This window comes from Pelobates fuscus, chromosome 11, assembly GCF_036172605.1.
Source record: "Pelobates fuscus isolate aPelFus1 chromosome 11, aPelFus1.pri, whole genome shotgun sequence".
In the NCBI taxonomy this organism is placed as follows: Eukaryota; Metazoa; Chordata; class Amphibia; order Anura; family Pelobatidae; genus Pelobates; species Pelobates fuscus.
Window position 1 is genome coordinate 60,755,092 of NC_086327.1, and position 25,649 is coordinate 60,780,740.

Below are 25,649 nucleotides of genomic sequence, written 5' to 3' on the forward strand. Positions count from 1 at the left end.
TATCTCTCACTGTTATATACACTAACCAACAACCCAATATTCCCCCCAGGGCTTAACCCCGCACCATTCGACACACTGCACAACTGCTCTTACCTCGCATTATCCCTGACAGATATGCTACCACACCATGAACCTACAACTCTACAGAGGTTTCACTTTTCCCAACTTATCCACTTTATCGCAGGGAACCCAGCCCTTTGTCAAGGAGCTAGAGAACGCACAAACTTTGAAACACACTGTCGCTCGCAAAATATTAAATGTAAACATTTATCGATTTTCTACAAAAGCATTACAAGCCACCGACCAGGCCCACATCTAAACTTTACCAAAACCAGAATGACTTAGGTGTCTCAATATCTACTGAAACATGGACCACAATATTTTCAACGATCTATAAATCTTCCATAAATAACCAAGTTCACGAGAGTCACTACAAACGCATATCGAGATGGCACTACACACCATCACCAGTGGCGTACATACCAGGGTCGCAGGGGTCGCGGCTGCGACCGGGCCCGGCCCACCAGGGGGCCCGGCCGCCCCTGCGACCCGGTATGTACGCTCTCCGCCAGCCTCTTCTCCTGGGGGGCCCAGGAGCCGGCCACCTCCGGCCCCCCGAGGCTGGCCCTGCTTACACCCGGCGGCCGGCTGGTGCGCGAGGGAGCACTCTCCCCTGAGTGCTTCCTCTTCAGCTCCCTCGCGCACCGCACTGATACCGGAGCCGGAAGATGACGTCATCTTCCGGCGCCGGTATCAGTACGCGGCGCGCGAGGGAGCTGAAGAGGAAGCACTAAGGGGAGAGTGCTCCCTCGCGCGCCCGCAGGACCAGCCAGCCCGCCGGGTGACCGGCCCCCCCCAGGAGCCCAGCAGCACCACTGGACCCCAGGGAATCCCCTCAGCACTCCAATGGTAAGGAGGCTGGGGGGATTAAATAAAAAAAAAAACATGTGTAAGTGTGTGTGAGTGTTAGTGTGTGTGTGTGAGTGTGAGTGTTAGTGTGTGTGTGTGAGTGTGAGTGTTAGTGTGTGTTAGTGCGTGTGAGTGTTAGTGCGTGTGAGTGTTAGTGCGTGTGAGTGTTAGTGCGTGTGAGTGTTAGTGCGTGTGAGTGTTAGTGTGTGTGAGTGTTAGTGTGTGTGAGTGTTAGTGCGTGTGAGTGTTAGTGCGTGTGAGTGTTCGTGTGTGTGTGAGTGAGAGTGCGTGTGAGTGTTAGTGCGTGTGAGTGTTCGTGTGTGTGTGAGTGAGTGAGTGTGTGAGTGAGTGTTAGTGTGTGTGTGTGTGTGTGAGTGAGTGTTAGTGTGTGTGTGTGTGTTAGTGTGTGTGTGTGTGAGTGTTAGTGTGTGTTAGTGTGTGTGTGTGAGTGTTAGTGTGTGTGTGTGAGTGAGTAAGTGTTAGTGTGTGTGTGTGTGTTAGTGTGTGTTAGTGTGTGTTAGTGTGTGTGTGTGTGTGTTCGTGTGTGTGAGCGTTAGTGTGTGTGAGCGTTAGTGTGTGTGAGCGTTAGTGTGTGTGAGCGTTAGTGTGTGTGAGCGTTAGTGTGTGTGAGCGTTAGTGTGTGTGAGCGTTAGTGTGTGTGTGTGTGTTAGTGTGAGTGTTTGTGTTAGAGTGTGTGCTAGTGTCAGTGAGTGTGTTACTGTGTGTGTCTGTTACTGAGTGTGTGTGTGTGTGTGTGTGTGTGTGTGTTTGTCAGTGAGAGTGTATGTTTTGTAAGTGAGTGTGTATGTATGTCTGCCGCTGAGTGTCTTTGTCAGTAAATGTGTGTGTCTGTTAGCTAGTGTGTATGCATTTGTTCGTGAGAGTGTGTGTGTGTGTGTCTTCAGCACTTACCTTTCTCCAGCGCCGGACTCCCATGGCGCTGGGGATCCCTCCGCCTCTCAGCTCCGAATGCGCATGCACGGCAAGAGCCGCGCACGCATTCAAACCGCCCATAGGAAAGCATTACTCAATGCTTTCCTATGGACGTTCAGTGTCTTAAAATGGCGGAAGCGCCTCTAGCGGCTGACAGTGAGACAGCCACTAGAGGCTGGATTAACCCTCAGTGAAACATAACAGTTTCTCTGAAACTGCTATGCTTTCAGCTGCAGGGTTAAAACTAGAGGGACCTGACACCCAGACCACTTAATTGAGCTGATGTGATCTGGGTGTCTGTAGTGGTCCTTTAAGTGTGTGTGCATCTGCATGCAGTGGCGTACATACCGCAGTCGCAACCCCTGCGACCAGGTGCCCGCCGCCATGTGTTGCTGCCCCGGCCCGCGCAGAGTAAGCGCGGGGGGGGGGGGGGGGGCCCCACGGATCAATTTTCGCACCGGGGCCCCATGGGTCATGTGTACGCCACTGACCATCACAGATACATTGCTTGTTACCCGCTTCCCCAGACACATGTTGGAGATGCGGTGCACATGCGGGTACAACAGGACATATATGGTGGACGTGCCCAATAATTCAAGAGTACTGGGGTAGGAAAAATCCACAAGTGGGTGTGAATGTGAGTGTGAGTGTGTGTGAGCCTGTCAGAGTTTGTGTGTGCAAGCCTGTTGTCAGCGTGAGAGTGTGAGCCTGTCAGCGTTAGTTTGTACACCCTGTTCCAAATTATTATGCACATTCTATTTAAGTGTCACAAAGATTAAATATTTTGTTTTTCAGTTTAACTCAAGGATGGCATTGTGTATCAGGGCTCTTTTGATCACTGAAAACCATTACATAGCATCAAACAGATAGTTGAAGCTGCTGGTGCCTTGGAGTCCAACGGACATCAAGGTGTAGAGTCCTCCAGAGTCTTACAACTGTGCATAAACCTTCTATTCGGCCACCACTAACCAATGCTCACAAGCAGAAACGGCTGCATTGGGCAGAAAAATACATGAAGACTAATTTTCAAACAGTCCTGTTCACTGATGAGTGCCGTGCAACCCTGGATGGTCCAGATTCCAACAAGGCTGCGACGTCAGCAAGGCGGTGGTGGAGTCATGTTTTGGGGCGGAATCATGGGAAGAGAGCTGGTCTGCCCCTTTAGGGTCCCCGAAGGTGTAAAGATGACCTCTGCAAAGAATGTGGAGTTGCTGACCACTTTCTTCCAAGGTACAGAAGGAAGAACTATGCTTTCCGTAATAAAATCATCTTCATGCATGACAATGCACCATCTCATGCTGCAAAGAATACCTCTGCATCAATGGCTGCTATGGGGATAAAAGGAGAGAAAGTCATGGTGTGGCCTCCATCCTCCCCTGACCTCAGTCCTATTGAGAACCTTTGGAGCATCCTCAAGCAAAAGATGTATGAGGGTGGGAGGCAATTTACATCCAAACAGCAGCTCTGGGAGGCTATTCTGACATCTTGCAAACAAATTCAAGCAGAATCTGTCCAAAAACTCACAAGTTCAATGGATGCAAGACTTGTGAAGCTGCTATCAAATAAGGGGTCCTATGTTAAAATGTAACATGACCTGTAAAAATGTTTAAAAAGTTATACGTTTGATTGAAATAGCTTTTGATTTCAGTAAATATGCTGCAAACACAACAAATGACAATTTTCAGTTCTTTGCAACCTATAAAGTGTTTTGAAACTTACTGTGCGTAATAATTTGGAACAGTGCATTGTAAGTTTATGTTTAAAAAAATTACTGTTATCATTAGGAGGATTGTTCAATAACATTTGAATTGTACTCTTAATAGTTGATAACATGAGAATTATGCTGACTGTTATTTACATCAATTATTTAGGTAAATGAGAAAAATATAATTTGCATAATAATTTGGAATAGGGTGTATTTGAGCGCGTGTGCGCAGGTTTAAGTACCTGCCCCTCCCATCGCATGAGGAAGATTTTTTACTCCCGCCTTGCTAGTTCCGCCGCGGCTGGTCCCACTTTCATGGCTGAGATTATCAATCTTTATGATCTCAGCTAAGCCAATGCTTTCCTCTAGGAAAGCATTGGGAGTATTTTGTGCATGTGCAGCAAAATTGCCAATCTGCATTTCCTCATAGAGATGCATTAAATTAATGAAGCTCTATGAGTAACATTCAGGGCCTCCATGCAGAGCTTGGAGACACTGAATGTGGGTGCTACACATGGTGCAGCATTGACCCAGGACTCTCTAGTGGCCGTCTGAGTGATTGTCACTGGAGGTGTTACTATGCAACAATGTAAACACAGCCTTTTCACTGAAAAGCCTGCATGGACAGGCTATAGACACCAGAACAACTAAATCAAGCTGTAGTTGTTTTGATGACTATAGTGTCCTTTTAACTTGTTGAAAATGTCTGGCTTTTAACTTTTTAGCTGGCTCCCAGATTCCAAACCAAATTTGTCAAGCCCTAGATTAGCAAAGTTAAGTCTATACATTCGATGAAAGAACCAACATATTCCCTATCGGACAAATACACAATATATTCCAGTACTTGGAGTCCATGGACTCAATTCCTAGAAAGCAACCACCCAATCTAAATAAGCAGGAGTGTTTGTTCCTCAGGAACATGACATTTTACCCCTACCAGACCACACGCTACTCAACCTTAAGAGATGAGAACCCGATACCCAACGCTCCCTCCCCCCACCCCCCAGGTAGTTTTTGACAGACATGGTGGAAATGCTTTACAGTATCTTCCACTAACTAGGTTACAGGTTACTAGCTAAAATGCTTCAGGCTTTAAGGCTTGGGAAAAACAATCTCAGTTAAGAAGATGGGATAATCCACTTACCTCCATCAGGGCTAGAGATAGGAGGAACAAACCCACTTTAGGGACAGTTCCCATTATGGTTGAAGCAGTTTCCTGGTCAGGGATATACACTTCATACTAATCCTCGACATTCCTCTTAGCACTGATGTCTACAAGCAGTCTCAACTTAAAGGTCTAACGGAACAAAATTAAGGCACTTGTATTATTCCCATATGCTTAAGTTTATTGTATGTAAATGACTTAATGCACCATATTTACACCTCAGATGTCTCACGTAAATGCTTAATGTTTCTTTCCCTTATTTTAACAATTATGTATTCTTTCTTTATGGGCCAATGTCGTGGCCACTGAGCATTTTGTCATGGTCTGTCATGTTTTGCATATGTTTAATAAAAGAAATAAAAAATAAAAAATGAGCTGCATGATTGATTTGCCAGAAAGAAGCATTCACTGCACCAATACCACAAAAAACCCTGGCTACAATATGTCTGACAACATCTTGGCATGCCTCCTAGTTTCTGGCACACTGTAATGACAAAACCAAAACCATAAATGCTATGTTTGGAGAAGGGAGAACAAGGCCTATAGTGAAAAGAATATCATCCCTACTGTGAAGCATGCATGATGGTGGATCACTGATGTTTTGGGGGATGTGAGCTCTAAAAGCACAGGGAATCTTGTAAAAATTGATGGCAAGTTGAATGCAGCATGTTATCACAAAATACTGGCAGACAATTTGCGTTGTTCTGTACAAAGGCTGCGCATGGGACGCTCTTGGGCTTTTCATTGACAATGACCCTAAGCACAAGGCCAAGTTGACCCTCCAGTGTTAGAGCAGAAAAAGGTCTGATTCTAAAGTGGCCATCACAGTCTCCTGACCTTAATATCATCAAGCCACTCAGGGAAGATCTTAAACATGCGGTTTATGCAAGAATACCAAAGACTTTGCATGACCTGGAAGCATTTTGACAAGATTAATGGGCAGCTATACCACCTGCAAAAATCAGTGGCCTCATAGACAACTATTACAAAAGACTACACTCTGTCATTGATAGTATAGAGGCAGTACACAGCATTAAGAAGTTTTGAACACGGGTTATTTCATTTTCTTTTTTGTTTCCATGTTTTGTTTTATGATTGTGCCATTCTGCTATATGAAAACTGTAGAGAGATTGTGTAGATTGGACAGCTCCCCCTTTAAAAAAGAAAAAAAGGGGGGACGCTCCCAATCGACCTGGTATTTGGAAAAGAACTCAAATTTATAGACATGTACCTTGGATATGTCCTAAAGCGGTATCACTAAAGAAAAAGCATATAGATATTGGAAACACTAGACCAGGGGTAGGCAACCTACGGCACTAGTGCCATGCACGGCACTCGAGGTGTCTTTGCACGGCACTCAAGGCTGCTAGAGCCAAACAGGCTCTGGCCTATCAGGAGTCCCAGTAAAACTTCAGATATCTGCAAATCCGAAAAGGTGGTGAAGGACAATCCTCAGTTTATGCATTGCAGCACGTAGAGGTAGTGATCTCAGATCACTTCCTCCCAGCACTTGTGAATGGGAATCCACACTGTAGTAGAGCAGCTCGCAGTTGCTGTTGCAGCTCCTGTCCTTGACATGTACCTGGCCGGCCTAGTCTCCACTGGAAGCCACCCACACTGCTAGATATACACAGAAATGCAGAATAACCCTCCCCTCATACAAATAATATGGACAGCCCACACACAAACATACACACAATCCGCACAAACGAAACACCACTAACAATCCACATACATGCACACAACCCCACATGCAATACCCCAAACTGCCCCCACACACTACCAAACACACACTGTGACATATCCATCCCCACACACACAATTCCACAAGCAGCCCCCATACACAGCCCACATTCATATGTATCATACACAATACCATAAACTACTCATGAACATATACAATATAATAGCTCCTATACGCAGGGCCGTCTTTAACGCGGGGCAAACTGGGCAGCTGCACCGTGAGCCCTGCTGGCCTCAACTATTTCTAACCCTCTGGCCGATAATCCGCACACTAAGGAGGCCCACCGGGTGGCCCATGCACAAAGGACCACCCGGTGGGCTTCTGTCAGCAGGGGCCCGGTTGCACGCTGAGGCACTTTAACAGTGCAAGCGGGCCCTTTGCTTTTCGGCAGCAGGCTGGGAGGAAGTGACGGCCGCGCATCACTTCCTCCCACAAAGAGAGGAGCGTGCAGGAAAGAAGAGTAGGCAGATTGGAGGGGGGCTGTGTCAGTATGTTTGTGTGTCAGTATGTCTTTGTGTGTCAGTATATCTGTGTGTGTGTGTGTGTGTCAGCATGTCTGTGTGTCAGTATGTCTTTGTGTGTCAGTATATCTTTGTGTATGTCAGCATGTCTGTGTGTGTGTGTCAGTATGTCTGTGTGTGTGTATCTGTGTGTGTGTGCAAATTTCAGTGTGTATATATCTCTGTGTGTGTGTATATGTGCATACATCTCAGCATTCACACACTAACACTACACACAAATACACCCCTGCATTCAAATTTCAACACTACGTACAAACACATGTCTGTTTTGCACACCAAAATTATATGTAAATACACCCCAGGATTCAAAAACCAACACTACGCAAATACATGCTTGCAATCACGCCAACACCACATACAAACATATTCCATACAAAAACCTGTTTACATTAAAACACACAAAAACTGCTTAGTGCTAAATACAGACCTGCAAACATGGGTAAATGGTAGAGCCCCAGCTGTCAATGCATTTCTGGAGTTGCACGACAGATGGGGATCTACCTTTTTAATCACCCGGGCAACAGGGAGACCCCCAAAAATTCTTGCACCTCTCTACTTTAGGTCCACCACTGCGTTGAGGTGGAGGACGTGATTGCATGCCTGGGCAGGGGTACAGGGTCCAGAGGGCCCCAAGCAAATGCTTTGCCCAGGGTCCAGTTACTATTAACCCCTTAAGGACACATGACATGTGTGACATGTCATGATTCCCTTTTATTCCAGAAGCTTGGTCCTTAAGGGGTTAAAGACGGCCCTGCATATACGCACAAATACAACGATACAAAGCAATTACAGTAAAAATAACAAGCAGAATAGGCAGCATACACACCTCAATTTAAAAATAAAAAATAAGACCGGCACGCTACGGGACATCACATTCCTATATCGGCACAGTGCTGCTAAAAGGTTGCCTACCCCTGCACTAGACAGACATGTATCCTAACATGAGCAGTGAAACACTGTAACTTTATTTAACAAACTGTGGAGAGGATACAATGTGTCTGTGTCCAATAAATGCTTAATATCAGAACAGATCCTAAATGGATATATCTCAATACCCCAATACCAATGAAGGCAAATTATGCTGAAATGAAAATGGATGGTGGTAGAGTAGTCCACAAATGAAAGGAAAAGAAAATATGATACCTTGAAATCTTAAATCTTAAATAGAAGTTGGACAGATGTAACAGTTACAGCAGTGTAGTACAATATGAGGGGGGACACAAAATGTCCGTTTGAACAGTAGCTTTGGAATTGCCCAGAAGGGTAGGTTATATGCTAAGGAGTAGTAGGATAAAGTGGTAAATGAAAGAAGGGGGTTAAGAATTCCCTGGTAGTCCACTATTCTAAACTCCTGTAAGCTCCCCCCAACACCTTCGTGGGTGTTCTATTCTTAGTAGAAAGCTATGCTCTGTCCCCTTCAACTACTGTTACGATACCTTGAAATCTTAAATCTTAAATAGAAGTTAGACGGATGTAACAGTTACAGCAGTGTAGTACAATATGAGGGGGGACACGAAATGTCCGTTTGAACTGTAGCTTTAGAATTGCCCAGAAGGGTAGGTTATATGCTAAGGAGTAATAGGATAAAGTGGTAAATGAAAATAGGGTTTCAAAATTCCCTGGTAGTCCACTATTCTAAACTCCTGTAAGCTCCCCCCAACACCTTTGTGGGTGTTCTATTCTTATTAGAAAGCTATGCTCTGTCCCCTTCAACTCCTGTTACTAGACTAGTCCAGCTTCTAAAGAAAAGTAATAGACATTCTGTTAACGAAAAAAAGAAAAAATATTAAATAAATGAGTGTCAATAATGGATTCCCTCGTGCATCGTGATGTGCTCAGTGAGTGAGGGAGATCCAAAAGAAAAAACCCGACGCGCGTTTCGGAGTACAGGACTCCTTCGTCAGGGGATAAAAGTTGCCGCCCGATCCCCCCCGTTTTTAAATGTGAGCTGACCAATCAGAGCGGTGAGACTGAATGTCGTCATTGATGACGTGTCGCTATGTGACCACGTGAGATTGCTTTGGGCGGGGTTTAAGCCTCCGCGTCAGAATGATTGGCAGCTCAAGTGCCTCCCTCTGTGCCCAGAATACCGGCGATCTAAGAGAAGTTGGGCATTATATATGAGTTCCACATTTGGTAGGGGATCATTAATGATCTCTCTTACTATCAATGCGGATGAATATAAGTGGAGATCTTTTCATAATTTTTAATGTACTTATCGATCGCTTTTTATTATATACAAGGTGAAGCCTTATTAAAGGTATACACTCATTCTGCTATAACCTACAGATAAATATGAATCCCAGAAATAAAATAAATGTGTTTTGCTTGCTCATGTTTTCTTTAAAAATGGTAGATATATTAGCAACTCTCCAAGGGTATGCAAACTTTTGAGCACAACTGTACATATACATACACCGTGCAGATACACACTTACACACACAAATGCAGATGCACAGATGCAAACAGTAACACACAGTTGCAGAGGCACACAGATACACACTGAGACATGCAGATACACAAACTACATACATACATACAGATACAATCAAACAAAAACACACATACATGTCAAAATTTTAGATGCCCTCCAGTTTTCTACCTTTTGGGGGCAGGAGGGTGGCTTCTGCTGGCTGAGGCTGTTTGGAGTTGGCCTCTAGATGGCTGGGTCTGAGTGAGCTGGGAGGAAGTGACCGGCTGTATCAGGTCACCAGACGGGCCCTGCTGTTCCAAAACGGTGTGGTGCAGCTGCGCCAGAGGTAGAACCGCCATTACCAATTTGTTTTTGGCATACCCCTGGAGAAACAGAAATGTACCCTTGGGGGTATGCATACCACAGGTTGGGAATCACTACTCTAAGTAATTTGGCAAATAATATTATTCAATAATGATAGTTTCAAATCCTCATATATTTGATGGGAATTTGATGGGAACAGTAAAAATAAAAAATAAAATAAATGTACACAGATTCTGCTAGTAACCACAGAAACACTAAACATACAACGATCGACAATGAAAATAAATCAGTAGTCCAAAAAAATAATAATCATAGGGGAATAAAATAAATAGATCCCCCTACTAGGAGTCTAAACAAAATGATAATTAGAAATGCAAAAAACTTGCAATGTTGCAGACACAGATACAACACAGATAAACCTAGATAAACATGTAGTGACCACACTGTTCATAGATCAGAAGAGTAATCTTGTTCAAGGCAAGGGATTTGCTAAATTATTATTATATTGTCACAAAGCAATAATGTCTCTAACAAAAAATCCACCAGAGGACATGGTATTCATATATTGCAGCAAAACAGATTAATTTGCAAAAATAAAGTATACTTCTCACGCAATAAAAACACACTTAAAAAATGTGTAGGTTTGCTGCAACTGGCTCCTCCAGTATAATGCTCTTCTTAGCAGTCTTCCAGTTCACTGATCTCTCAGATGCTGCCCATCTAGCGTGTGTTCCAGTATGTGTTAAATAGTTCACAGAAGCCCAAATCATTTTGTGGCGCAAATCCATGTCATCAGAGGCTTTCATAAACTGGGCAGTGTACTCTTTAAATACCTCACCCAATTACTTAAAAGCCACAATACATTTGGAAAAAAATCTAATACACAACATGAAATGCATTAAAACAATTGTCATGATCTCCTATGCGCTACATGACTAATGCTTCAAGAGACACTATAGTCTCCAGAACAACTACTGCTGTTTGTATTTATTCAGGCTTTTTGCAGTAAACATGGTATTTTCAGAGAAAATGCAATGTTTACATTACAGCCTATGGATAACTCAAATTGGCCACTCCTCAGAAGGCTGCTAGTGGTGCTTCCAGGGGCAGTGCTCTTTGAGGAGATGCTGATTGGCCAGTTCTGTATTTGACTTGTGCTGGCTCTGCCCCTGATCTGCCTCCTTGACAGTCTCAATCAATCCTATACACTTTTGATGATGTCAGCTGTAAGCAGACTGATAATGGGAAGAGGCAGCATCTGCAGACTAGAATGCAAGTAAAATGTGACTATATTTAGGAAGGCAACGGGGGGATGCTATATGGTGGTTTTAATACTGAGTCAGGAATAGAGGTTTGTGTTCCTGACCCTCTAGTGTTCATTTCACTGTGGTAGATTTTGCTTGGTGGGCATTGGCTGAGCTCCAATTACGTGTAGGCAATAAAGCCTATATTTAGCCTTCAATAGTCCTTCAGTCTATGTGGAATAGCCATGTTTTCCTCTTTTTATTTTCTCCCAGTGGTATTTCCTTTACATGTTTTATTTATTTTTTTGTAATCTATATGCATGTGATGTTAGTCTAACAATATTCGCTATTAGCTATTGGATATCTGGTTAATACTCCACATTTAAGCAGGAATATTAACCAATTGTGCAGATGATCTGATGACTTATAGATGCTATTGTCATGCCACTTGTTTTACAATATTAGATATCTTTGTCGCAGCATTGTTTTTACCGGTTTATATTATAACAAAAAGTATGTTTTATCACCTTATGCAATATTACTCTGATGTACTTCAACTTGCATTGGCAATTGCCTCTATATCTTATGTCTTCATTATTCTAAATAAGATTGACAAAAAATATGCAGAAAAAATAGAGACGTATTGCAAGCTTAACCATAATTTATTACACTAATTTAAAAAGTAAAAAAACATTGCATTTCCATTGAAAAATAAAATAAATTCCTTAGTTAAAAGTTTTCAACTAAAATCTCAAATTGGCATACAATCACATAACCAGAGACTAGAGAGATATAAATTGTACAAGTCCATAAAAAATGCATGTAACACTATACTAGAGGGGGGCGGGGCCTGACAGCCAAGATGGCCGGACGCACAATCTCAGAGCTCCAGCAACACTAAACACAAATAAGCGACAATCGACTGGTTTGCTAACGCTGGCGGCTCAAGGTAACCAGAATCCGTCTCACGAAACCTAGAGGAACAGAATGATACCAGACTGGCACAAAAGTGAGGCGGAATGGCCCGGGCAGACCATGCGGCCGACCATGCGGCCTGTAGTGGAACGGAACCTACGGCCCGAGGGAGACGGCCGATCCCTCGGCAAGGGATCCCTCGGCAAGGGATCCCTCGGCCCAGAAACGGCATAGCCCTGCTGCCCCCCCCCTCTGGACCGGCGGGGGATATCCCGGTCCTCGATGGGGGCGAACACCCCCGCAATCAAGCATGACCACGCAAGGGAACCCAAAGCAAATCGGGCCTACCTGGACCCAAACAAGATGGCGGCTCACTCACAGCCGACCCTCACACGTGTGCGCATTAAGCCTCCTAAGCATACATGGATGTTCCATGACCAGATGCGCGCCGGCCTCTGGACCAAGCACCAAACCGAGGTACGGACATACAAGAGGACGATGAGGAAGGTGGAAGCATGGATCCGCCCAGCAACCCGGTGACTCCTAAGCGGGAATGCCCCTCGCACCTCCCAAATGGCTCTCGGGGGAAGACTATGCCGGAGAACAGCAGCACCAGATACCCGAGGCCCCAACGGGCACGTCCCCACGCCTCAGGGAGCAACACGCCGACTCACCAGCACCCCAGCGACCCTCATCCAGCTAGGCGCAACAAAGCACCTGCAAACTTACGGTGTCAGCCGTAACGACGACCAGGGGGCAGCGAGACTCGATGCCGGCGGGAGGCACAGTTGGAGAGCCCCTCTGTGGCACACAAGCGGGATAACACTAGCCCAGGAGGCTCACACACAGCGACCACAGCCCAGCAGAACAGGCGTCGGCTGACTGACCATACAGCCTGACAAGCTCCGATGGCCCACAAGAGGTGTAGGATACACGGACAGCACGTAATGTACACCAGTTCTCGGGCAGAGAAATTAAACTAACTGATCCCTAAGAGTCTTTACGGTGCGACCAGTACCCAGTGGTCATGAAGCAGAATTAACCCTACCTACAGCTAACTACTTTTGTATGAACATTCTCAGCTTCATAATGAGCCCAATTACTAGTTTACCTATGTGTTCATCTCAATGTTTTATCGCTAGCAATGTGTTACTTAATTTTAATTTAACTCTTTGGATCCAGAGCTTGGACCCATAGATTAGCCTATACTGGAAACGTAAGAGCTTATTCCTAGTCAATGTCAGTACCTTACACAAATGATCGAGCTTGTTTATTATAGGCTAGTACTTCCAGTGTTTTCTCCGGTCCTATATCTGAGCCTGTTTAATTAAACCATAAAAATGTGCATCTCTTAACTAGCCAAGAAACTGTAATCAACTGTGAACCTGAAATATACTTGTCATTCTCATACTGGTCAAAAATAGCGCATGATAACCAGATAAACCAGTGTCTAGTCGGAATGCACTATAAAAGCATATAACGCATTGCACCGCTAAGGTCTCGTTGGACCTGCGCAGCTAAACCAGGACCTCATGTTACATGTTACACGTATACTCAGCATAGAGCTTAAACGTGGACAATCTTGATATAAATAATAAATGTGCACAGATATATGAATAACCCCACTGTTAAAATGTTGATATTCAGCGTGAGGAATGCTATTGGGGCACCGCACGCCTACTGTTATAATTTTTTGTTGCACTACAAAAATAAAGAATTAAAAAGAAAAAAAAAATGCATGTAACACTATACTAGAAAATAACAAGGAGAAAATAGCAAGGAGGTCACACATTTAGGCTGGAAGAAAGGAGATTTCATCTAAGGCAAAGAAAAGTTGTTGTTTTTTACAGTAAGAGCAATAAGGATATGGAATTCTCTGCCTGAAGAGGTGGTTTTGTCAGAGTCACTACAGATGTTTAAACTGCAATTGGATAAATACTTACAAAAACATAACATACAGGGATATAATTTCTAATTAGTGGGGTAATAGCTGCTTGATCCAAGGAGACATCTGACTGCTATTTTGGGGTCAAGAAGGAATGTTTTCCAAGTTTGTAGCAAAATTGGAAGCGCTTCAAACTAGTTTTTTTTTGCCTTCTTTTGGATCAACAGCAACAACATATGTGAGGAAGGCTATGTAACTAATAATAGGGGAATTATTACTTAAAAAATAACCAACAAAAAATTGAAAAATATATAAATACTGGGAGAGATGATGACATCTAAACCAAAAGGTTACCCCAGTAAAAATCTATATAGATCTTAAATTAAATTACTTAGTCTGGTAATTAAGGCGTAGAAAAAAAGGAAATGTAAAGTATAAAACAATAAATCTAAAATATTACTACTAAGAGGGATTTTGCCAAATTCAACATTTATTATAAAAGATGAGGATGGATTCTGACCTAATTAGAACATTGATTTAAAATAAATAAATCAGAAATAATGGGATCATCACTAAAAAAGTAAAAAAAAAAAAAAAAAGAAAAACAATAACCACATCTTAGTAGACAAGTAGACGAATCAGAGATAAAACAATTCAGCTCAAGGTATTACATTAAGCCTATGTGGTTCCAACATTATTAATTCATAAATCCACTTGGTTTCAACTTTGTCCAACTATAAAATGTCACCCCCTTAACCAACTCAATTGCTATAAACCTTAAAGACCAAGGATTTTGTGCATGGAATACACTAAAGTGCTTAGATAGATTATGGATGTGTAGTCCTCTTAAACTAGCAGTTAAAGTACTAAATGTGGGGTTACTGTCAGACGAATTCCCCATAACCAAGGGGACCAGACAGGAATGCCCATTATCCCCACTGCTATACGTACCCACTGGCGGAGCTAATCCGGATGAACAATTCTATACATTGGGATAAAATATGCACTAGGGAGTACTCTTCGCTGATGATATACTCCTAACTTTAACAAAACCACAAATCTCCCTGCCAAATCTGTTACAAACAATCACTGAATACGGCTCACACTCCTATTACAAACTTAAAGTATCTAAGACCCAGGTGTTGATCTTGAATCTAGAAAAGACTGACATGCTCCCTCAAATCATCTTTTCCCTTTGATTGGAAAGAGGAGTATCACACCTTCCTCAGTATTTGGATAACAAAAACGGTACAAACCCTATTAGATCAAAATGATGGCAAGTTGTTAAAACAAATGGCCCAAACCATCCAGTCTTGGGAGGATGGATTCCTATCATGACATGGGCAAATAGCCTCTTTTAAAATGTTCCTACTACTAAAGTATCAATACCTCACAGGCACGCTACAAATACCCTTACACAAACAGTTTCTAACCAGCCTCCAAAAACTAGTGACAATTTATATGGGCGGGAAAACTAGTTAGAATAGTGCCCTCTACCCTGAAACTCCCATTCTCGAAAGGTGGCCTATACCTACCAAACATGAAACTATACTACAAGGCAGCGATACTGGCGTCTCCGATCACGGCTCAGAAAACCAATGAGACACCTCAACGGGTTGATCTAATCCTTCTGGACCTACAGGCCTGGGATACATTACTTACCCTGGATTCCCAAACCTGTGAGACCAAAATACCTACTAATCCTAGATAGCACCAAACTGACGATACAAGTGTGGGACCAATATCCTAGTTTACAGAGCACAAGGGATTCTTACTCACTGGCTACCCCAATTAATAGCTTACATGTTACCAATACCACGATGAACTATGTTACGTGGACCCAACAAGGCTGCACGCATATCCATCAACAGGTAAAAACATTCAGACCCAATTTGAATTACCCCATAGAGCCTTATGCTCTTACCTCCAACTAAACTCTACATTCCTTCTGTCACTTGACAACCCACTCTACCAAATGTAGAGACGACCTGCATTCAGGCCAATAACCAGAAAAAAAAAAAACATTCATTACTGTACAACATTTTTCTAAACCATATGACCCCTCACACATTCAAGGATGAATGGCACAAATACCTTAACACCATCTTTTTGGATAAGCAATGGCAAGAATCATTCCTAGTAGAGATGTGCATGGACAAAACAATTTGGTTCGGTATTCTGAAATTTGGAACTTCGATTCAGTTCGGCACTTTGGATATGTTCTTTTGCAGCCGCTTAGTAGATAACTCCCCAATTTCCACGGTATTAGGGAGCTATCTACCATAAGGCTGAAAGACCTAAATTGGTGTTTCAGTCAAATTTACTAATACAAAGTAAAGATTACTTAGATTTAGTAAAGTCTGCCCCTACTCACTATACCGTGAGCAGCCGTGTCCCCCTCCCGAGCCCCCATCCATGCCGCAGGAGTGGGGGCGTCTAACCTGAAGGGAAGACCTATTGCCACCCAGCCCCCACCCCTGAGCGGCGGATGAGGGACCTAAATTAGAATAAGGGGGATGACCTATTGTCCTCCCCCAGGCCCCCACCCTTAAACTGCGGGTGGGGGCCCTAAACAGCAATAGGGGGTGGGGGTGGACCTCTTGTCCTTCCCCCAGCCCCCAGCACTGAGCGGCGGGTGGGGGGAACCTAAACCCCTACCTATTTTTAGGGTGAGGGGGGAACAATAACTTATTTCTGTAAAAAAAAAAAAAAAAAAAACTTACCTTTTGATGTTTTTGTTTTTTTTTTAAATATTTTTTTAGCCCCCAAAAAAGCCACAAAAAAAATACAAAAAAAACAAAAAGTGCAAAGAAAAAAGCAGACAAAACCCCCCATCCCCCCCCCCCGATGCTGAAAAAGTAATCCATCTTCACCCTTGCACCACCCTGCAATTAAGCTCAGAGTACTGATTGGTTGGTTTAAGCAAACCAATCAGAGTGCTCTGACAGGTAAATGTAGAGACGTACCGGTCAATCTCTTCACTCTGATTGGTTGGCTTGAAATCCAACCAGAGTGCTCTGTGACATTTTACACAGCATGGGAAATTTAGAAATTTGACTCATAATAACATTCTGATTGGTTGATTAAAAGCTTGTTTTGTTGGGGGGGGGGGGGGGTTCAAAGTGCGACAGGTATTATGTTTTTTTTTTATTTGGCCTTTTGGGGGTACTTTAGGGCCCCCACCCGCCGCTCCAGGGTGGGGGGGGAGGACAATAGGTCCCCCCCCGTTCCAATTTAGGGCCTCCACCCGTCGCTCAGGGGTGGGGGCCGGGATGACAATAGGTCCTTCCCCCAGTTTTTCTGATTTAGTGCCCCCACGTGCCACTCAGGTGTGGGGGCCGGGACACACACGATAGGTTCCCGCCATTGTCATCCAGGGCCCCCACCCCTGCGCCCCCATTCAGTTTAAAAGCCCCCACTCGCATGGCACGGGTGGGGGCTCAGGAGGACTGAAAACTATGGAGGTTTTTTTTTTTTTTTGGGGGGGGGGGTTTATTAACAGTGAGCAGCCACAGGCTATTGACCTATTGATCGCTGATGCTGTGGACTCTATATCAGTTTCCACATATAGACATAAAAGGCCTCAAAACACTATGGGAATACCCGACATACACAATATTTAGTCTTCTGAAGCTTGCTTTTTGGGGAAGCATATTGAGGGTATTGAAGGATACCTGTGTTTGATACTCCAGAACTGACGCCATACCCCACATGATTACTTTGAGCAATGATAAGTTCCAATGACGGAGCCCACTTGACAATCATTAAGTATAATGAGGACTATATAACCAACACGGATACAAACATATACACTCACTGCAAAATCTAACGTTATATTATGCAAAAAGTGAATAAGACATATACCGATTCTGATTGCCCATCCTGCTCTTAAGATCCATATGTTACAATGTTGCATTGGTATAATAGTATGCTGCTACATTGTTATGTTATAATGTTCAAGTGTACACAGTGTCGCTGTGACTTGCAATATCCTTTTCCTATTGCCCCCTCCCCACCTTTTCTCTTCCGTATCCCAAAACTGAACAAAAGTCAATAAAAATTGTCAAATTGGAAGAAAAAAAAGGTACTGTTTGCCACCTTAAAAGCACAGACGCTCCTGAGTTTAGAGCCTATCGCTGAAAAAAATTAGTTTTAGTTCACTCAGTGCACAGTGTATTTTATTGATATTTCAAGCAAGATTACACTATTTGTTATTTTATATCTACCACTGCCATTATTGAGCGGTAAGTGTATTTTTATATTAAAGGGACACTATAGTCACCAGAACAACTACAGCTTGTTGAATTTGTTCTAGTCGTAGAATCATTACCTTCAGGCCTTTTGCTGTAAACAGAGAAAATGCAGAGTTTACATTACAGCCTAGTGATTCACTGGCCACTCCTTAGATACCTGTTAGAGATCCTTCCTGGGTCATGGCTGCCTAAAATGCATCCAAACATTCCATGTCTCCTCCCTCTGCATGCAGACACTGGACTTTCCTCATAGAGATTCATTGATGCTGATTGGCCAGGGCTGTGTTTGAATTGTGCTGGCTCTGCCCCTGATCTGCCTCCTTGTCAGTCTCAGCCAATCCTACGAAGCACTGTAATTGGATCAGGCCACCACTTCTGATGTCAGCAGACAGCTTGCTATTTTGAGGTAAACAGCATGCAGAACTACATCTTCAGGCTTGAATACAAGTAAGATTTTTAGGGATCTATATTTAGGGAGGCATGAGGGGTCCAGGGGGGCTAGATGGTGGTTTTAACACTATAGGGTCAGGAATACATGTTTGTGTTCCTGACCCTATAGTGTTCCTTTAAGCACTTGCACTTTTTGTGTTTAGGTTGGGGCTGGACACCTAAACATTAAGTTCAGATTTATTGTCTTGTATTTTGGTGGGATATTTGAGAGTAAGAGTGTTTATAGCTGCTAAATATCACTAAATTCACTTTTAAGCTATTTTGTATATTTCCCAAAATAATACATTATCTTACCAATAAGAACACTTATCCTTCCCTAGTTCTAACTCTACTCAAGATTATCAAAGTTTTTACCCATTTTAATGGTAGTCACTGTGAAAGACTGAGATTACCTCACCAAGTATCTATCATGTTATCTTGAAATATGGCAGTTTTAATGACAACCAAATTATCTGTCCAGAAATGGGATATGTTAGGATTTTAAAAAGCCTGACTTTAACCATTGGATTGATCATATTTAACAACTGTGATAATACTTTATTTAATTACTATAAAAAGTTGTGTATTTTTGCCTTATTACCTTGGACTTCTATCAAGTTTGGGGACTTCAGTTCATCTTTAAAGGCTACTTCATTACCACCCATAATCTTCATAACAGACACAACACTCTCTCTGTGAGATGCAAGTTCAGTGGTGACTGCTTTAAACTCCCCAGACAAGTCCTGAAATTATGAAAAGCACAAATGAGTTTAAAAAAATATAAACAAAAAAGCACACAAAGGAGCACAGCATCAATAATGATTTGTTTATATACACGCACACAAATACATATGCATATCTATAAATCAGGCCAAGGATCTGAAAGGTCAAAGCCACTATTAGTTAGCCTCATGTAAGGTTTACGTCACTGAATTTGATAACTGTATGGCCAATTCACTTATGTATTCCAAAGGTTTTTGGCACGTTCGGCTAATTTACTTACTCCAAGACATGACCACCTTTCCTGGTTGTTATTTACACAGGAGGCTTCCCTACACAATTCCTGAAAAAGAGTGCACATATTATTGCGTCCTCTTTGCACAGTGTGTTTACTTTAGACTATATCATGCTCTGTTAATTGCCTGTTAGAGAAAGCAGCATCATTCTGTGTGCAATTAAAGTTCAATTAACAGAGTGATCAGAGTTTCTATATTAAATACACTGTCCAATAAGGGACGTTACAAATTGAGAACTAATTTTCAGGAACTGTGTAGGGAGATTGTGTGAATTACAGCCAGGGAAGAGTTGGCAAAGGATGTATAAGCAAGGTGATTTAACTTGTAAATTACCAAAAATGGGGCATGATCTATAAACTTAAACTGCTTCATTAAGCGTTTGTTTTGGTACTTAGAATATCCCTTTAACATCACAGTTTTGTTCTAAAGTCTAAAGTCACTTTCTATTGTTAAAGGACCACTCTAGGCACCCAGACCACTTCAGCTTAATGAAGTGGTCTGGGTGCCAGGTCCAGCTAGCTTTTACCCTTTTTTTTATAAACATAGCAGTTTCAGAGAAACTGCTATGTTTATTCTGAGGGTTAAGCCAGCCTCCAGAGCCTCTAGTGGCTGACTCACTGACAGCCGCTAGAGGCGCTTGCGTGCTTCTCACTGTGAAAATCACAGTGAGAGCACGCAAGCGTCCATAGGAAAGCATTATGAATGCTTTCCTATGCGACCGGCTGAATGCGAGCGCGGCTCCTGCCGCGCATGCGCATTCAGCCGATGACGTCGCGAGGAAGAAGAGGAGGAGGAGTAGAGCTCCCCGCCCGGCGCTGGAGAAAGAGGTAAGTTTAACCCCTTCCTCCCCCAGAGCCCGGCGGGAGTGGGTCCCTGAGGGTGGGGGCACCCACAGGGCACTCTAGTGCCAGGAAAACGAGTATGTTTTCCTGGCACTAGAGTGGTCCTTTAACCAAGATCCATAAGTATGCCCCTTCTCGGTCCCTCCGCTCTGCCCATGACCTTCACCTGTCCACTGCGCGTACCCATACAGCCAACTCGCTCTTGCAGGACTTCAGCGGGCGGCTCCCTTCCTATGGAATAGCCTGCCTACCCCAATCATTTAAGAAGTGCCTTAAAACCCATCTCTTTAGGAAAGCTTATGGTCTCCCGAAGTAACCTCTACCTTAAATACCTGTTGCTTGCTCTCTCCTAAAAGGCAACCCTCTACTCTCTCCTGCAGCTCTGCTTCACTCCCACCTTATTTGATTGATATTTCTGTCCTAATGTGTTTTATACCCCACATATTATAGACTGTAAGCTCGTTTGAGCAGGGTCCTCTTCAACCTATTGTTCCTGTAAGTTTTCTTGTAATTGTCCTATTTATAGTTAAATACCCTGCTCATATTATTGTAAAGCGCTACTGAATCTGTTGGCGCTATATAAATGGCGATGATAATAATAATAATAATAATGAACTGAACTGGGACCGTAGTTTCTTCCGCAGTTTTGCTACAGAATCTTGTTTTCTTCTGTTGAAAATAAAAAAGGCCACATGTGCAAATGTAATTGTCTACTAGATGGTATCCCTCAGTGTAGGTTGGTAAGCACATCCCTTAGAAATGAAAAACATTCTAATATATGATTTTTTTTTCTTTTTAGAGCTCAACATGCTATACAGCATGCTATAGCTGATAAGAAGCCCAAGTCCCATATTTAGACCAGATTTCAGAACTTGTTATATACAAACTCATTGACAGTTTTGCTGGACTTTGGGTGCTGTTTTCTAAACCTCCCAGGGGTAGGTGCCCATTTGTTAAGGTATTGAATGCTTACATCCATTTGAGATAAAGTTGCTTGGGGAAAGATGCCATGTTTGGCATAACATATGCTGGAATATCGAGAACCAGAAAAATCTCCAAGGGCATAATGCGTTGGTGTTAACTAGCTGCTATAAGCTTTTAATTGTGTTTAAGTTTTCTAACACTTTTTGTTTTCATATTGATCTTCACTGAGGATTCCACAGGGTTCCATCTGGGCACAGACATTTGGTGGTGGTTGTTCTACCAAATCTATTAATAGAAGCACAGATCTGTTTCATGTTAGGAATGTTTACTGTTTTATGAACCTTCATTTTGAACTACTGGAAATTTATTTTATTCTGCATGTATGAAAACGTTGGGGGGTATTATACCATAGATCAGCACTCCTCTCTGTATTTCTAAAAGACCCAAAGAGGCAAGAGACAGCTAATAGTAAAGTCACATTTACTGCAAATCTTTGTGGCTTACCAGGTTAGCAAATGCTTTTCCTACAAAAAACTTGCAAACCAAACATATAATGCAAAAAATGTGGGGAATGTTAAAGGGACAATGTAGGCACTCAAACTAGTTCATCTCATTAACCCCTTAAGGACCAAACTTCTGGAATAAAAGGGAATCATGACATATCACACGTCATGTGTCCTTAGGGGGTTAAAGTTATGAATATTGTGTAAAACGGTATTTTCCTGCCTGTGATAATTGCGTTAGCCAATTGTGTTCAGTAATTATACCACAGGCAGAGGTGAGGATTTTGCTGTAATGACTGGGAGTGTCTGACTGTATAGTCTTCTCTCACTGTCCTACCTCTTGGCATTAAATTGTTTTAATGGTGAACGAGAGTCCCCAGCAGTACGTCCCCTCTGCCCTGCTTAGACGAATGCATAGACACAGGCACAGACTAATGCTACTAGTCTGAGCAGCAATGGGCTGTGCCTGTGTCTATGCATGACTTTTGTTGTGACTCTTTGGCTGGCTTTGCACTTTGCAGTAAAAAACCAAGAAAAGTTAAATAACATTTTAGATGATATGTATAATGCATGATTACACATTTGTAAGATAAAAACACAATTAAAACCTTTTCAGCATGGATTTCTTCAGGATGTATATTATCAACGATATCCTCAATGGATGATGGTGCATCCTGGAAATGTAGCTGACACACTTTCTTTTGTCTTAAAAAAAGAAAAAAAAGTTACAAATGTAAACCAGTTATGAATGCAATCAAAACTGTAATATGAGGAGTATGCCAAGTTAGCAATTGATCATTTCCACACCACTGGCTCAAATTGTTAGATTTTGTGTTTATTACACAGGGAAAATCATTTTAGAATTGGATTTTAACTCCCAGTAAGCAGTGCCTGCAAGTCCATCCACGTCAGTAGTGACATACCATCTCAATGATACAAGAGCTGAGCTTTAAAACTGTACTTTAAATTGTTAATACATACATAAAAAAACGAGATGTTACGGTCGTCAACAACAGACATGAACAAGTGTACAAGGTACAAAGACAGACGACGCAGGCAGACTGCAACTAGTTAAGGGACAAATAGGGTAGACTATGGTCACACTTGCTAATACATGTCTCCATAACAAACACCAATGCAAAACATCTCAAAGTCATAGAATAATTCTCAGGAGGCATACTGATCCTGGGCATAGATTTTAATCTATCCCTAGACTCGGTAATGGACACGACAAACCGCACGACACCCCACCAAACATCCGGAGACAACTAACAAAGATAATGGACCTAGCTCACCTCTTAATTCTCACCAGTCGCATTACTTCTCACCAGCCGCATAGATCTACTATGACATGTTCTTCTTTCCACACAGATTCCTCTACCTGATACATTCCAGTGACTATGGGCCGATTACATAGTTGGACCACGTACCCATCTCTGGCCCTACAAATCCTACACTCCCACAGAAGTCTTTTCAATGGAAACTTAACGACCTGCTACTTACCAACCCCACCATAGTAGACAAACTACGACAATCACTACACCACTACTTCGCAGAGAATGCAACCCCCTTATCTCCCCCGCCCATGGTATGGGAAGCGCACAAGTGCTTACTCAAGGGAGAAAGAATTGCCATAGCATCTAGAGAAAAAAAAATAAAAAATCAGAGAAGCGCAAATCTACTCTCTCACGACCGAAATTAGAGACCTTGAGAATCTACAAACATGACACCAGCCTGAGCACATACCCAACTCTTACGACCAAACGCTCAGCCCTGTGAGACCTGGCGCTGAATGCCAAAGTGAAACAAACCCTCTTGCTGACCAAACACACCTACAATTCCCAAGGAGGAAAGTGCAGCCGCCTACAGGCAAATATATTAAAACACCAGCATCAATCAACCTTCATACCTAAAATCAAGACGCCCCAAGGCAACATATCCTATAAGCTCCTGGACATTCTATCGTCCTTCCAATCCTTCTACACTAAGCTCTATAACCTCAGGGAAGTCTCCCATCCGAACACGAAATTTAAGCATTCCTTGCCAAATTCACCAAACTCTCCCCACGAACATCCTCCCGACGTTAGAAGCCCCAATCACCCCAGACGAAGTACTTGCAGTGATACACAACCTCCAACTGGGCAAAAGCCCCAGACCAGACGGCTTCACAGCTAAGTACTAGAAGACATTCGCGAACACATTGACGGAACCTTTCACAAGAGCCTTTAACTCCATTACATAGACTGCCTCCCAACCAATCTCAGCCATAGAAGCACATATAACACTCATAACCAAACCAGGGAAAGACCCGACTAACTGTGGCAGTTACTGCCCAATCTCCCTAATCAATATAGACCTAAAGATTTTTACCAAAATCCTAGCCAATCTGTAGCGACCTCTGCTCGACATGCTTATACACACAGACCAAGCTAGATTTGTCCCGAACAGAGAAACATAACACCACCAAACTCTTGAACCTGAACTATCACGTACAACGCCTCCCGACTGATAGCTTACTACTCTCTGTGACGAAGTGCCCTTTGCCACTTGGTCCTGGAGAGGCCTGCTTGCCAGCCTCCTGCCCTGCGAATATGGCCCCTGGGAGAGTTTTCCCTTTATAAACATTATTTGGACACATTGGATTGTAACACACTGTTTATACACCTTTAATTCCATGAGAAAATGTGCCTCTTCCCCTCCGCCGTTTTGTCCCATTGTTCTCCAGCAGGGCGTTGTCCCAGGGACACAGCCAGGCCAGTTGAAACTTGCTGCTTTGTTCCTCTTCAATCTCTCATCAGCCCTTATTAAACTTTACCCCATGGCGGTTTTATTCTGTTCGTGGGATCTGAGCGCTGTTCGGGGGTAGGTTGAATGTGGGGGTTCTGTTCAGTATGATACGAATTATGTATGTTTGCGATTGTTGTGAATAGAGATATTTTCTGTATGCTGGAGATAATTGGTTTACCACACCCAAGCCATGCTTGCAGTCGGTCAAATAGGACTTCCATCTATCTTTTGAACGACTGGACCAATTTGTATGATTTTGACATATGTTTGTATTTGGAGTATGCAGATTCTGAAAATGTAAGTGTGAATGTGATGTATACTTTGAACCCCTTAAGGACCAAACTTCTGGAATAAAAGGGAATCATGACATGTCACACATGTCATGTGTCCTTAAGGGGTTAAAGTTATGAATATTGTGTAAAACGGTATTTTCCTGCCTGTGATAATTGCGTTAGCCAATTGTGTTCAGTAATTATACCACAGGCAAAGGTGAGGATTTTGCTGTAATGACTGGGAGTGTCTGACTGTATTGTGTTTGATTGGCTGTTCTACAAAACCCTGTGGGGTGGACTATGTGTGTAAAACCTGCATAAAAGAAAGCCCTTTGGTGCTAATTAAAACAGATCTTCTTGACCCTCAATACGTAGCCTTGTCTCGTTATTGGAGGGAACTGCTATAATCTCTCTGGGGATTGCTATGCTCTGCATACTCCCTTGAGCTTTAATCACTTAGCTCTTCTAAGAGCTGTTCCTGATACGCTCTCCTGGAGGAGAGGTCCTACCCACATAGTCCTGGATGTCGGAGGTTCATACAGGGTGGAAGGAAGAGGTCTTTCCCACACGGTCCTGGAAGACAGAAGCTGATCCAGGGTGGAAGGGAGACGGCGAGACTACCAGTTAAACTACGGCGGTTGTGGAGTCTGCGGTGGTTGTGGTGTCCGGTGCGGCGCTATTGGTCCTCGGCACAAGCTAGGAAGCGTCCATCAACGGAAGGTATTCGGTCGGAGTACGGGGAGTTCCGTTACACTCTCCATCGACGCGGAAAAGGCGTTTGACAGAGTAGACTGGACTCTACTACTGGCGACCCTGAAGAAAATGGGAATGGGACACCAATGGATGCCCTGGCTACAATCCATCT

General features: G+C 43.1%; 1 protein-coding gene across 1 annotated transcript in view; it reads right to left on the reverse strand.

Moving 5' to 3' along the window:
• LOC134576883 (C-Jun-amino-terminal kinase-interacting protein 4-like) overlaps positions 1-25,649 on the reverse strand; it is a 214,210-nt gene that overhangs the window by 132,509 nt on the left and 56,052 nt on the right. Inside the window, exons 3-4 of the mRNA XM_063435564.1 lie at positions 22,334-22,430; positions 19,042-19,183 (exon numbers count right to left, since the gene is read on the reverse strand). Of these exons, the coding sequence (XP_063291634.1) occupies positions 19,042-19,183; positions 22,334-22,430 (239 nt within the window). The remainder of the gene's footprint in view (positions 1-19,041; positions 19,184-22,333; positions 22,431-25,649) is intronic.